At 40.4% G+C, this 14,462-nt stretch overlaps 1 protein-coding gene across 5 annotated transcripts in view; it reads left to right on the top strand.

The window, feature by feature from the left end:
* The window catches only part of mettl16 (methyltransferase 16, N6-methyladenosine), a 116,693-nt gene that overhangs the window by 11,876 nt on the left and 90,355 nt on the right, over window positions 1–14,462 (top strand). Inside the window, exons 1-2 of one of the 5 annotated variants that reach the window (XM_059655304.1) lie at window positions 8–60; window positions 2,810–2,938. In XM_059655304.1, coding sequence (XP_059511287.1) covers window positions 2,811–2,938 — 128 coding nt within the window. In that variant the 5' untranslated portion in view covers window positions 8–60; window position 2,810. Of the gene's footprint in view, window positions 1–7; window positions 98–1,361; window positions 1,402–2,809; window positions 2,939–14,462 lie in introns of those variants that run through there. The other 4 variants (XM_059655303.1, XM_059655302.1, XM_059655301.1 and 1 more) reach the window with 4 other exon arrangements.

The raw sequence follows: 14,462 nt of genomic DNA on the forward strand, positions 1-14,462 counted from the left end.
GCTGACAGGAGAAGGAAGTCCTTCCGGGTCGCGGTAAGGGCTCTCTGTACCTTTGCCGAGGCATGTGAGTTTTCTTCAATGTTTTGAAACTCTGGAGGTAATTGTTTAGTGCAAGGGTAAAACTCCCGGAAGCGTGTGAAAAACCCGGTTATAAACTAGTACTAGAATTAGTGCGCTAGTCAAGCATCATTGTTAGTTTTAATCAAAAAATCTGGGAAATCATCAAGTTTAATCCACAAAGTGTAATACCGACCCTGCCAAATGTATTTCAAAATTATTCACGATATTGTTAAACTTCCATTGTTTTTAAATTAAAATACTTCATCTTAAACCTGAAGTAATTTAAGACGTTAAATTTTTTTCCCGTAATAACGAAGTGTGAAGCTGGATGAACACAGCAGGCCAAGCAGCATCTCAGGAGCACAAAAGCTGACGTTTCGGGCCTAGACCCTTCATCAGATAGGGGGATGGGGAGAGGGAACTGGAATAAATAGGGAGAGAGGGGAGGCGGACCGAAGATGGAGAGAAAACAAGAGAGGAGAGTATAGGTAGGGAGGGGATAGGTCAGTCCAGGGAAGATGGACAGGTAAAAACTGCTCGATGTCCAAACGTGACTGGTATTCGTTGATGTGTGGGTGGAGGGGGACAAAGGTGAGCCCCTTGCTAAGGACTGACCGTTCGTCCTCAGTCAGTGGGAGGTCTGCTGGGATGGTGAAGATACGGCAGGCCTCAGTGTGGCTGCCTACTTTGTCTGTGGAGGTTGTGGGCGGGGTTCGGACCCCCGTTTTATAATCCCTCAATTTGTTCCCTTTCTTCATGGTAATTTGAACTTGTTTGTTTTGTGGATTGTACATGATATTACACATTGCTTTGTGAGTTCCTGATAAAGTCTGGATTAAGGGACAACTACTTTAGGGATCTATATCACTGTTATGGGAGAATAGGAAGCATAATGTACAGTGTTGTCTGCTAAGTAGCTTCCTCCAGTTCAGTTCATTAATCAAGCATGTGCTTGCTGACCTGTGTTGTCTTCCGGCCTTACTAAAGCAATGTGATTTTTGAAATTCCCATCCTTGTTTTCAACTCCCACCAAACCTTTACCCTCTGTCATCTTTGGCAGGCCAACAGAGATGAGTGTCCCCTATGAATTCTGGCCTTTTGATTTCCTCAAATATTGATTACTTTATTTAGCATTGTTGGCTGTGTGTTACCTGGCCATGCCCTGCCCATTGGAATTCCTGTTCTGAGCCTCTCTACTTCTCCACCTTGATTGCCCTTCAAAATGAAAGAAACTTTAATCGTGCCAAATTTTCTTAAACCTTGCATCCTAAGATAATACAGATTTTTCTCTCAAAGTGAAGGAAGAGCAGGGAAGAATGGTGAACGCTTTGTGACATAAATGTGAGTTTGATAGAAAAAAATTACATCTTCAACTTGAAGTTTTGTGGTATTGTACGTGAGAGACCAGACGTTGTGTCCGAGTTGTTGCATTTATCTCAGATTGGCAGTTTGGAATTGGAAGACTGTCAGAAAATGAAAGCATAACATATATTCTGTGTTTCTCACTAATGTTCATTGTCTCTGTGGCAGCATTTGCAAGGAAATTAAGCAAATTCTGTTGCATTTTCGTCATTTTAATTGTGACTGACTGTCATTTTTGATGTCTTTCAATAAAATTATTCCAATTATCGCCAAGGTTGCCAGAAATTCTTTACTCTCAGTGCCATCTTCTGTTTTCATCCAAAGTCAGAATCTACATACCTGCTATTCATGCAATGTAATTGAGAAATTGCAGAGCGAAGGAAAATTGTGGGAAAAACATAATGTTAAGGAAAGGTGAAGTGCCTCTTTGCAAAATCTCAACAGCAATGGAATGCTAATATGGGAAATTATTTTTACTTGTTCGTCTTGATTGATGTTTACTTGCATTTTACCCAGATCTTGAAACTCTACCTATATTGGTATTGATAAGAGCTTGCCTTTTGACAGTTATCAGCACAGAATAGTTATGACTTACGCTATCTGAGGTAGTTCTTGTGATTAGAACTGGAGGTGATAAAGTGGTTCATTTAGCAGTTGTGATGCAAAAACCTGTTTTGCATTAGGGAAAATAGATGCCTATAAAGACCATTGCTTTAATGCCAAATGCACCAGTCTCTCTGATTACTGCCCACACCCCTGTATGTTGTTCTGACCAGTTTTGAGAAGATTTGTAGCTCAGGTTGAGTTTCTGGATGTGAGTTTGCTCGCTGAGCTGGAAGGTTAGTTTTCAGACGTTTCGTCACCATTCTAGGTAACATCATCAGTGAGCCTCCGATGAAGCGCTGGTGTTATATCATATGGTGTTATGTTATATAAATAGAAAGTGGGACATAACACCAGCGCTTCATCGGAGGCTCACTGATGTTACCTAGAATGGTGACGAAACGTCTGAAAACTAACCTTCCAGCTCAGCAAGCAAACTCGCATCCAGTTGTTCTAACCTGAAGTTACTAAGGTGGTCTCGGGCATTAAGGAAATGTGTGTAACTGAGAAATAATATGGAGAAAAAGAATGTGGAATTTTCCAAACTGATTGGTTTTAGGAGGTAAAGGTATGACTTTCAGTGATATTATTCATTAGTTTACTTGGTATCTGATAACCCTGAGCTATTATATGTTAAGCGAGAAGAATTGTTGTTTTTCATGATCCCAACAAATGGTTACAAGTTAATGATATGTGTTTATAATGGCAGCAGCTAGTTTCATAATGATAAATTAGCTCTTCATAATACTTGCAAAAACGTGCTATCTTTCTTCCCTTGTTTTAGGATGGCCCTTAACAAATCTATGCATCCAAGAAACCGATATAAAGACAAGCCACCAGATTTTACATACTTAGCATCAAAATACACAGACTTCCAGCAGCACGTTCATACAAGCTTGACTGGGAAAGTGAGGTATGCTAATATAAAAGAGAAATTGCCGTAGTGGTATGAACCAGTACTTGTTTCACTGTCTGACACAATCTGTACACCTGAAAAGTATGTTGTTAAATTGTTTTAGTCTTTGGCAAGTGGATTTTCATCTTTTCTGTGTAACTCAGAGTCATAGAGATGTATAGCATGGAAAGAGACCTTTCGGTCCAACTCGTCCATACCAACCAGATATACTAGATAAATCTAGGCCCATTTGCCAGAATTTGGCCCATATCCCTATAAACCTTTCCTATTCATTTACTCATTCAGACACCTTTATAATGTAATTATACCAGCCTCCTCCACCTCCTCTGGCAGCTCATTCGGTACACACACCACACTCTGTGTGGAAAAAGTTGTCCCATAGGTCCGTTCTAAATCCCACCCCTCTCACCTTAAACCTACGCCCTCTAGCTCTGGACTCCCCCACCCCAGGGAAAAGCCTTATCTATTTAACCTATCCATGCCCGTCATGATTTTATAAACTCCAATAAGGTCACCCCTCAGCCTCTGAAGATCCAGAGAAAATAGCCCCAGCCTATTCACCCTCTTCCTGTAGCTTAAACCCTCCAACCCTGGCAACATCCTTTTAAATCTTTTCTGCACATTTTTAAAATTCACATCATCCTTCCTATAGCAGGGAGACCAGAACTGCACGCAGTATTCCAAAAGTGACTGAAACAATGTCCTGAACAGCTGCAACCTAACCTCCCAACTCCTATATTCAATGCACTGACCAGTAAAGGCAAGCAAACCAAATGCCGCTTTCACTACTCTGTCTCCTTGTGACTCCACCTTCAAGGAACTATGAATCTCCACTTGTATATGTGGAGTTTGCACATTCTCCCTGTCTCTGCGTGGTTTTCTTCTGGGTGCTTCAGTTTCCTCCCACAGTCCATAGATGTGCAGGTTAGCTGGATTGGCCATGCTAAATTGCCCGTAGTGCTGAGGAATGTGTAGATTAGGTGGGTTATAGGGAGATGGGTCTAGGTGCATTGCTGTTAGGGTAGGCGTGGACATGTTGGGCCAAAGGGCCTCTTTCCACAGTGTAGGGATTCTATGATCTATGATCCACTCCAAGGTCTCTTTGTTCAACAACATTCACTAGGATATTTCCGTTAAGTGTATTGGTCCTGCCCTGATTTACTTCTCCAAAATGCAGCATCTCACATATCTAAATTAGACTCCATCTGATCAAGATCCTGTTATACTCTGAGATAACTTTCACCATCTACCACACCTCCAATTTTGGTGTCATCGGCAAAGTTATTTACCATACCTCCTATGTTCACATCCGTATTAATTAGATAAATGATGAAAAGCAGGTGAAGAAGTGCTTTGGAAATTGTCTACAGTTTAAACAAGAGTATTATATAGAAATGTTGCGATGGTAATTGGTACCTCCATTTGTTCGTAGGATGAAAAATAGGGCTAAACAGGCAATTTTGCTAGTTAGCAGGCTGTAACAAACCAACTTAAAATTGGACCTTTGATCCATGAAAACTTGCTTTCTAACAAACAATTATTTTTGAATTGATCAGCTGGAGACTCCAATTGCTTTTCTTGAAAATAAATTCAAGCAGTATTCCAGCAACTTGAGATTGCAGCCGAAGGTGGCTGTCCACAGTGACATTACTGTACTGCCCACGTGCCAAAACCATTTAAATTAAGTTTGTCTGCTCACAAAAGCCCACCAAAAATATTTATCTCATGATTGTGAATGAGCCACATTCCCTAATCCATTATCATATAGTCCAGACATTCATTTGATACTTCACATAGTGGGGAAGAACATTAGATGTAACTGCTTGGACGAGGGGAGCCTGGCTGAGAAGGGATTCTCGGGCAGAATCTAATCAAATTACAATTATGATAGGCTGATCATGACCTTAAGTGGATCCCTGGGTGGTTGGAGAGAGATCATTTGACACTCAAACCTATTGTGTATGTACACAACACAACAATCACCTGAATTGCAGAGGCAACAAAACCAGAGTGGATTTCCTTTTCTCTCTCACTTATGATCACTGTGCATAACTAGTTAAAGAATTCTTAGAATCCAGTTCATCAGTGGAGTGAGTGCAATGTGTTTGCCCCTGATGCAAGGTTAGGTAGGGAAGCAAACTGAGAGGATGAAGCGAAGAGTCTGAAAGAAGATTTAGGTGAGTGAGTTATAACATGGCAAATTCAATATAACATGGGAAGGTATGAAGTTATTCAATTGGAGAGAACAAACAGCAAAGAAAATTTTCAAATAGTGAGAGACTGGGAATCAGAAATCAGGTGGATTTTTCATGGTATAGTTCTGAGTTAAGACTCTCTGTGGCTTGGAGGATATTTAGCATGTGGTGGCATTCTCCTGCACTTGTTACCATTATCCTTTTTATTGCTAGAGGTTATTGGTTTGGAAGGTGATGTCAAAACCGCCTTGGTGAATTGTTGGAGTGCATCTTGTACACTATATATTGGTGGTCAAAGGTAGCAGGGTGGCTCAGTGGTTAGCACTGCTCCCTCGTAGTGCCAGGGATCCATGTTCGATTCCACCCTCTGGTGACTGCCTGTGTGGAGTTTGCACGTTCTCCCCTTTCTGTGTGGGTTTCCTCCAGGTGCTCCAGTTTCCTCCCACTGTCGAAAGATGTACAAATTATATGGATTAGCCGTGCTATATTGCCCAGAGTGTCCAGGGATATAAAGGTCAGTTGAAGCAGCCATGGCAACTTCAGTGTTACAGGGATAGGGTAGGGGAGTGGGCCCGGGTGGGATATTCTTTGGAGGATCAATGTGGACTCGCTCGGCCAAATGGCCTACTTCCACATTATAGGGATTCTATGAATGCTCAAGATAGTGGTGGGGTGCTAATCAAGCTGGTTACTTTGTCTTGGATTGTGTCAAGCTTCTTAAGTGTTATTGAAGTTGTATCATCTGGTTAAGTAAGTAGTATTCTATTACACTCTTGACTAATGCCTTGTAATGATAACAATATTGTAAAATGATGGTCCCTTTAAGAATGAACCAAGAGAAGAATACTCAGGCTCACTACTATCTACATCTCAGGAAGGGTACCTACACCAGAAACATTAACTCTGATTTTTTTTTCTTCACAGACACTGCCAGACCTGCTGAGCTTTTCCAGCAACTTCTGTTTTTGTTCCTGATTTACAGCATCTGCAGTTCTTTAGGATTTTATTGATTAAATATAAGTTTGGCTGAATATTTGCCCTTGAAAGCTGTGCCCCTTTACGACAAAAAATGGCTGGTTTTAAGGCCATGCGTGGTACAACGGTAATATCTTTATTTCTGGACCAGGAGACCTGGTCTTGGGTCCTACCTACTCCAGAGGTGTGTATTAATCTTTCTGAACAGGCTGGTGAGGAAATATCCACAGCGTGTGTTGTTTGAATATGTAGGCAAGTGTGAGTTTATTTTAAAGTAAAAAGGGCTGGTTTCCCCTAGTAAGGGTGAGGGACTTGGTATGAAATGGCAAAATCCTGTCCTGTGGGCTGGAGGCCTGGGTTCAAGTCTCACCTAATCGAGAGGTATGTCACCACATGTCTGGGAAGGTTGTTTGAAAAATAATTTCCCCAGTTAGAGGCATTGATTATAAAGGGGAGAGAACAGTCTGGAATTTGGAATCATTAAGGAAATAACTAAATAGATATGGAACATAGATTGACTGCTGCTTTGGTAAATGGATGACTAGCAATTTAACAGGTTGACTGTAGCGTGACTGAGGCTACAGAAAGTGAATTTAAGAGCACAAAATTCCCAGTGCTGACTTAACCCATAGTATTTATATTGCTGGTCCAATTCAGTTTCTAGTTAATGATAACTGTAACGATTATGATAATAAATGCATTCAACGAAGGCTGCCATTGAACAATAAGGTGAGACATTTAGATTCCGTCTTGTTTGAGATCCAGACCTGGATGATGTTCAGTTCTTGCTGGATATGGATGTGGACTGCTTTTATATCCTGAGGAGTTGTGATTGGTGCCGAATGTGTTTTAATCATCAGCAAACACTCTCTCTTCTGACCTTGCGTTGAAGAGAAGGTTACTGTTGAAGTACCTGTAGATGGTTGAGGAAGTATAGGCTATGAATCTACATAAAGTATGTTAAGGGACAGATAACAGCAAGCAATGGGAAAGGCAAGTAATATGTTGGCTTGTGTTACTAAAAGATTGATGAACAAGACTAAGGAAGACAAGGCCTTTTATCTCGGTGAAATCATGCCTGCACCATCACATATAGCTTTGGTCCCCTTATACAAAGGTAGATGGACTGTAATAAAAATTCACAACTGATTCCTGAAGCAAGACAATCATCCTTTCAGTAGAGATTCGGGAAATTAGACCAATCTCTGTTCAAATTCAGAAGAATAAGAGGTGGTTTAAGCAAAAACATGTAACCTTTCAAGCCCCTTAAGAATTTCACGTGGGAGCACGTTTCCCAATGGTGCAAAGCCCAGAGCCACGAGAGCCTGGAATCAGTAAAACCTAAGCCATGTAAAACTTAACATGAGGTGAAGTTTCCTCTTTTGAGAGTTTTAAAATTTGATATCTCTACTGCAGAGAGTTGTAGGTGCTTAGACTTTGAGTGCGTTCAAGATTGTAATTGATAGAAATTTGAGTGTCAAAGGGTTTAAGGGATATGATTGATCAGTGATCTTAATTCCACCTTTACACTCGATCTTGAACATATTGAATGGCTCTGGATGTGAGTTTGCTCGCTGAGCTGGAAGGTTAGTTTTCAGACGTTTCGTCACCATTCTAGGTAACATCATCAGTGAGCCTCTGACGAAGCGCTGATGTTATGTCCCACTTTCTATTTATCTGGTTAGGTTCCCTTGGGTTGGTGATAAGCGGGACATAACACCAGCGCTTCCTCGGAGGCTCACTGATGATGTTACCTAGAATGGTGACGAAACGTCTGAAAACTAACCTTCCGGCTCAGCGAGCAAACTTACATCCAGAAACTCAACTGAGCTACAAATCTTCTCAAAACTTGATATTGAATGGCGGAGCAAGCCTGAAGGGTCATTCCTGCTCCTGTTTATCATGTTCTTAACAAGATCAGTTTTGAAGCAATGTCTGCATCCTGCTTTCCAGCAAGGGTTATAAGGAAGAACCCTAGCTGATGTCATGTTATTAAACTGAGTTTGGTTGTACTACAGCTTTGACACCCCACAAGCATTTAGCTTGTTGGGATTTTAATATTGAATCTTCCAGTGTGTGCTCATTAGTTAAATGAGCTTACATTAAAGTACTTGCTTTCAGTATTTGCCTAGAATTAAATTCTCTTCCTTTTCAATTACTGTCCATTTTCTCAGTTTCTCTTTGCACTGGTCAAAGTGCTCAGTGGTAACTGTTTTTTGTTCACCCTGAATCAATACTTTTTTTAATTTGGAAACTGGAGGACAGGTTGGATGGCTTGACTGTATTTGGAGACTTTGGGTTTTATAAAATCTGAGATGTCCTTAAAGGTCCAGACAGGAAAAAAATACTGTTTGAACTTTAACAAGTATTGTTTCCAAGTTGTGTTTAACTAGTCTTAAATTGAGTTGCTAAATTTGCCATGGGAAAGAAAAACCGTTCAGTATTGTCAGTTCCTGTCAACATGCAGTGATCCCAGCTGAAAATATAAATGTTAACATGCCTAGATGTGAAGATCGAACTTTCACAATAACTGTGGCTGAAGTTGCGCATAAAATGTGGCTAGCAACAAGAGGTCTTTGCCATTGAATTTTAGAGCAGTATGTCAAATTTCTAACCTATTGTTGCTTTATTTTAGCAACTTAAGTCTAGTGTTGACTAATATATTTACTAATTGTAAATGAGTTATAGTTCATTATTACTCCCTCAAGGTGGTCAGACTGCTGCTCAGTTATTTAAAAGAAACCAGGATAAGAAATAAGAGGATAAGTCAAGAGTAGCCTTGTGTAGCCCATTCATAATTGTGTCTCTCAACTAGTGAACTAGTCTCTTCCTTGGTTCTAATATATTTTCCTTTCTTGTAACTTCTAAGCTGCAAATGTACACTGTTAATTGGCGGTTGCTACAGTCAGGATATTGAAGTGGATAATCATAGTAATATTCTGCTCTGAGTCATTCTTTTTCAGGGCATCAGTATTTTTGTCCTCTTTCATCCTTCCCTCCTTGTAGAATCTTCAAATTTTAAAAATTCAGGTGTAGAAAAACTCAGGTCAACTGCTTCCTTCCTCACTTCCTTTCTTTTCAATCTAAAGTGTTCTCTGATTGCATGGACCTTAGATTGTAGCAAGGTTTCCCATTTTTAAAAAAATGGAAATACGTAGGCCTTGAAATTGAGTATAAATCTTTCTTTGTTGAGTTTAATCCTGCCAAAAAAAGTCTTCAGTTAAGTACATTTTTTGTTATACAATATTTCCAAGAGCAGAAAGAAGTGAATGAATCTTGGTGTGCATTCAATATGAACTGTTCTGTATCACTAATGTACAGCTGCTTTAAGGATGGCATATGCTATTTATATGGACACAAAATCATTTCCATTTGGATATTTTTAAAAGGAATGAAGATGGATTATTTTGTACAATTGTGGAATATTGTAAAATAAGATCTAACAGTGTTTTTGTCTTTTAAAAATATCTAGATGCCAGTATCTGATTCCACAAACTAGTGCTTGTCTCATTTGTTTCTGCATTAAATTGACAGAAGCCAAAATTTTTGGACACCTTGTGACATTAAATTAGATTCAGTTTTCTTAGTTTAAGGTACTTTACATAGTTCTTATAATGCAACATTTTTTAAAAAAAAACCTTATTTAGATTTGTATGGTTTCCGATTTTGTGGGGAGAAAAGCCATTGAAGATAGGAACTGTCAAGTGTGCTTCAAGAATTGTGTGAATTAACAGATATTACATGGTTCAAAGACTTTTTACTCGACAAACCAGTTGACAGACAATCAATCCAAATTTGTCTGTCTTTGCCTTTTTCGAGCTATCTGTAGAAACTGTGCCATAACAGGTGACTTAACAAATATTTTCCCTCTGTTTCAGTGGTTAGCTTCATTGGAAAATCATAACTGGACAATTTCTGAAAAGCCTGTAACTTAACATTTTATTCCAATTTTAAACCCTGTGAAATTCCACCATATGTAAACAGGAAAGCATGAGCTACTCCTCCTCATGCTCATAAGGGACCCTATTCCAGCCAACATCCACTGGCTTCAACCTAATGGCAGCATATTCCTGTTGGCAACTGCAGCAAAGCTGTCAAGTGCTTTGTGGTATTTGTTCAGTTGGCTGTGCAGTCTTGTGTCTCCCCCTTTCTTGAGGTAGGGGCAAAAAGAAGCAATGTTACATTCAGTGTGCACCTATTTGAACAGAGCTGGCTTCCTCTTGAAGAAGTGATGAAACATTGAAGCCAAGATTGATTCCTCCTTTATCCCTAACCAGAGGCACTGATTTTGTCAAAACTCAGTCTTTGGTATTGCATTATGATGGTTTCTCATCCTATTAGTTTTAAATATTGTGAGAAATGTTTATTTATTATTACTGATTTCTGTGATAAATACCTTGGATCCCTCCCATCAATCAACAGTTTTAAGTTACATTAGATGTAGATGGAATTCAAGCCTATAACCAGAGTGAGTCCATGTGTTATCTGGCAATAGCATGGTTAGTGTCAATGTCATCACATATTTACCAGGTTACTTAATCTACTGTCTATTTGCTGCACTGTGTTAAGTGGTGCCCTCAGTTTTGACTGGTATTGATTATTGTTTGCTGTGCCTCTAATCCTAACCTCCATAATGAGTCAATAGTATCAATTCACTGGACATGGCCTTGTGAGATTGCTGAGAAATCATATCGTTCAAGAAATGGATAAAAGTTTTTACAATATAATGAGACAAAATAAAGCAAACACTTGTAAAAAACAAAATCACTCAAATTATTTTGAAGTACTTATATCAGCTGCCATCCCTCAACACAGGAAAAACTAAAAGTAATTTGGCCACCATCTCAAAGTGAAAGACATCTTCATATTTTGCGAAAGATCCTCTTTTTAGATAGTGACTGATCAGGCCATTTCCTCATTTTTTTAGTTCAGATCTCAGCCCACACTAGTGGTGGCTGAAGGTTTACTCCATGAATCTGTAGCTTTTGTTTCAGTAACGGGCTCTGTTTACTAAAGTTAAATGACAATGAGTTCATTGTATAACTAATTTAGCTATTTACTTGAGATTTGGACGTTCGTTTCCATATTGCTGTCTTCCTAAATGTTAACTTTCTTAAAAAACATCATTAACATAAGATGATGCTGTACTTGACTATAAAAGAGGAGTTGAAAATCATTTCTAAATCCCTTTAAAATATAAGTACAGGTAACTATATTTCCATCAAACAATTGGAGAATCAAATTATTGTTTATCTTGCAACAAAAAAGACCTGGTAAACAACCGCCTTTCTTCCCCTCATGATGTGGAGAACAGCCTAGAGCTGCTGAGGGAAATACGAGTGTTTCAAAATAAGATGTAAACATGCAGACAAAAGGACCATAGTTCCAAATGCTGAATGATCAGCCTGATCTCACCCAAGGGTCCATTCCTCATGACTGAATTTAGATTTCTTGATCTTAAGGAATGGGGTGGGTGGGGGCCTGGCACGTGCATGCAATTAGAACTGCATCTTGCTCTTGTCTTTTTTTTTGCAAAATCAGATCAGTGTTCTGATCCTCTTCCAGGCCTACAAGCAGAAATTGAAGCTTGTGGACCCAGTGCAGAAAGTAGTGCAATGTTGGTCTGAGACAATGGAAGGACTACTTAGAGTCAGTGGACGAGTCCATGTTCAACCTAAATGAGTATGCTACTACCATTACAGACTTTATTATTAAGTGTGTAGAGGACAGCATGCCAAACAAGTTAATTTGAATGTTCTCAATCCATAAACCATGGATGAATCAGGAGATCCGCTATTTACCAGGTCTGAGGTATACAAGCCGGGCAACCCTGCCCTATGCAGGAAATCCAGGTATGACCTTTATTAGGACATCAGAGATGCCAAGAGGCAATACAAAACTAAACTTGAGACCCAGACCAACCACCCAGACACCCATCATTTGTGGCAAGGCTAACATGACACAACAGGCTATAAAGTGAAGTTGAACAGAATCGCAAGCAACATCCCTGCCCAGTGAGCCCAATGAGCATAGGGCCAGGCAGATGGAATCTGATGTGGACCTACTGCACCACTAGGCAAATTGCAAAGGATCAAGGCAATTTGGTAGGCTAGAGCTGATGTGAGCCCTGACTGACCACCTGAGGCACTTTGAACAGAAGGTTGGTGAATTGATGTCACCTGTCCCAACAGCCTCAGATGCACTTGTACCAGTGGTCACTGCCACAGGCATTACATCATCCTTCTTGAGCGTGAGCCCATGGAAGGCGACTGGCCGTGTGTTCCAATCCTGTGTGGCCCAGCTGGTGGTAGTATACGCGAACACCTTTGTCCTCTCCTTACTATGATCTGAAGTCCCCACCTGCTTCAAGAAGATTACCATTATCCTACTGCCCAAGAAAAGTCATCCTGTATGTCTCAATGACTATTGTCTGGTGGCTGTGACCTCCATAATTATGAAGTGCTTCAGGAGGTTTGTCATGGCTCACATCAACTCTAGCCTATTAAATTGCCTTGATCCTTTGTAATTAGCCTACTGTTGCAGCAGGTCCACACCAGATTCCATCTCCCTGGCCCTATGTTTGTCTGGATAATGAGGATATCTGCATCAGGCTATTACTTAGTCACTACAACTCTGCCTTCAACACCATAATTCCAAACAATCTCATCTCTAAACTCCAACACCTAGGGCTCATCTCCTCTCTCTGTAACTGGATCCCTGACCTCCTGACCCATAGACCACAATTAGTAAGAATAGGCAACAACACTTGCTCCACCAAATCCTCAACACAGGCACCCCACAAGGTTATATACACAGTCCCTTACTAGACTCATTCTACACTCAACTATGTTGCTAAATTCCTCCCCACTTCATTTACAAGTTTGACAACATCACTGTTTTACATCAGATCTCAAACAACACTGAGACAGAGTATGGGAAAGTGATTGAGTGCTTAGGGTTATGGTGTAAGACAACAATCTCTCCGTCAACATCAGCAAAATGTTGATTTGAAGTTGGGTGGAAGGCACACTCCTATCTGCATCAATGGTACTGAGGTGGAGATGGTAGAGAGCATCAAGTTCCCACGCGCGATGATCAACAACCTGTCCACCCATGTCAACGCGACAGTCAAGAAAGCTCAACCATTTTTCTACTTCCTCAGGAGGCTGGGAAACTCAGCATGTCAACAAGGACTCACCAATTTTAGATGCACCATAGAAAGCATTCTATGTCTGGATATAGCAACTGCTTTTCTCAAGACTGCAAGGAACTGCAGAGAGTTGTGAGCCTAGTCTAACACTTGAGTCAACCTTCCATGCATTGACTCCATCTGTTCCTGCTGCCCTGGGAAAACAACTAATGTAATCAAAGACATATCCCACCCTGTTTATACTCTGGTCCACCTTCTTATGTCAGGCGGAAGATATAAAAGTTTGAATAAATGTGTGAATATGTTATAGGACAGCTTCTTCCTCGCTGTAATCAGACTTTGGAACGGACCTGTCAAATGTTAATTCTAGTCTCTCTCTCTCCGCACCTTCTCTGCAGCTGCAACACTGTATTTTGCACTCTGTTCTGCTACCCTTCTGCACTTTGTATGGTACAATCTGCCTGTATAGCACTCAAAACAACATGTTTCACTGTATCTCGGTACATACCACAATAATAAATCAATCAATTCCCAATAAAATCCACACAGATTATTTGTGGCACAGGAGCTTTGACTGGCTTGGCAATCTTCTGGCCCCTCATAAATGGAGGAAATTACTTTCACTTAGTAGTGTGCTTTAGTTGTGAAACATCCAGCGTTGTAAACTTCTGTGGAATCTATTTATAGAGAAGTATTCATTAATTTGCAGGACAACATGGAAATTAAGAAAGGCAGCCTTAAAAACTCATTACCAGAAAGGAAAAAAAAATCAAGAAAGCTTCACTGAAATCTTAGATTATTAATGTAAATAAATAAATATCAGGATTTCCCTTCACTAAGTGATTAGCACTGCTGCCTCACGATGCCAGGGACCCAGGTTCGATTCCGCCCTTGGGCGACTGCGTGAAGTTTGCATGTCCTCCCCATGTGAGTTTGCTCGCTGAGCTGGAAGGTTAGTTTTCAGACGTTTCGTCACCATTCTAGGTAACATCATCAGTGAGCCTCTGACAAAGCTTCGTCGGAGGCTCACTGATGATGTTGCCTAGAATGGTGACGAAACGTCTGAAAACTAACCTTCCAGCTCAGCGAGCAAACTCACATCCAGAACCTCAACCTGAGCTACAAATCTTCTCAAAACTCGCTAGTCCTCCCCATGACTGCGTGGGTTTCCTCCCACAGTCCAAAAATATGTGGGTTAGAT

This window comes from Stegostoma tigrinum, chromosome 27, assembly GCF_030684315.1.
Source record: "Stegostoma tigrinum isolate sSteTig4 chromosome 27, sSteTig4.hap1, whole genome shotgun sequence".
Lineage (NCBI taxonomy): Eukaryota > Metazoa > Chordata > Chondrichthyes > Orectolobiformes > Stegostomatidae > Stegostoma > Stegostoma tigrinum.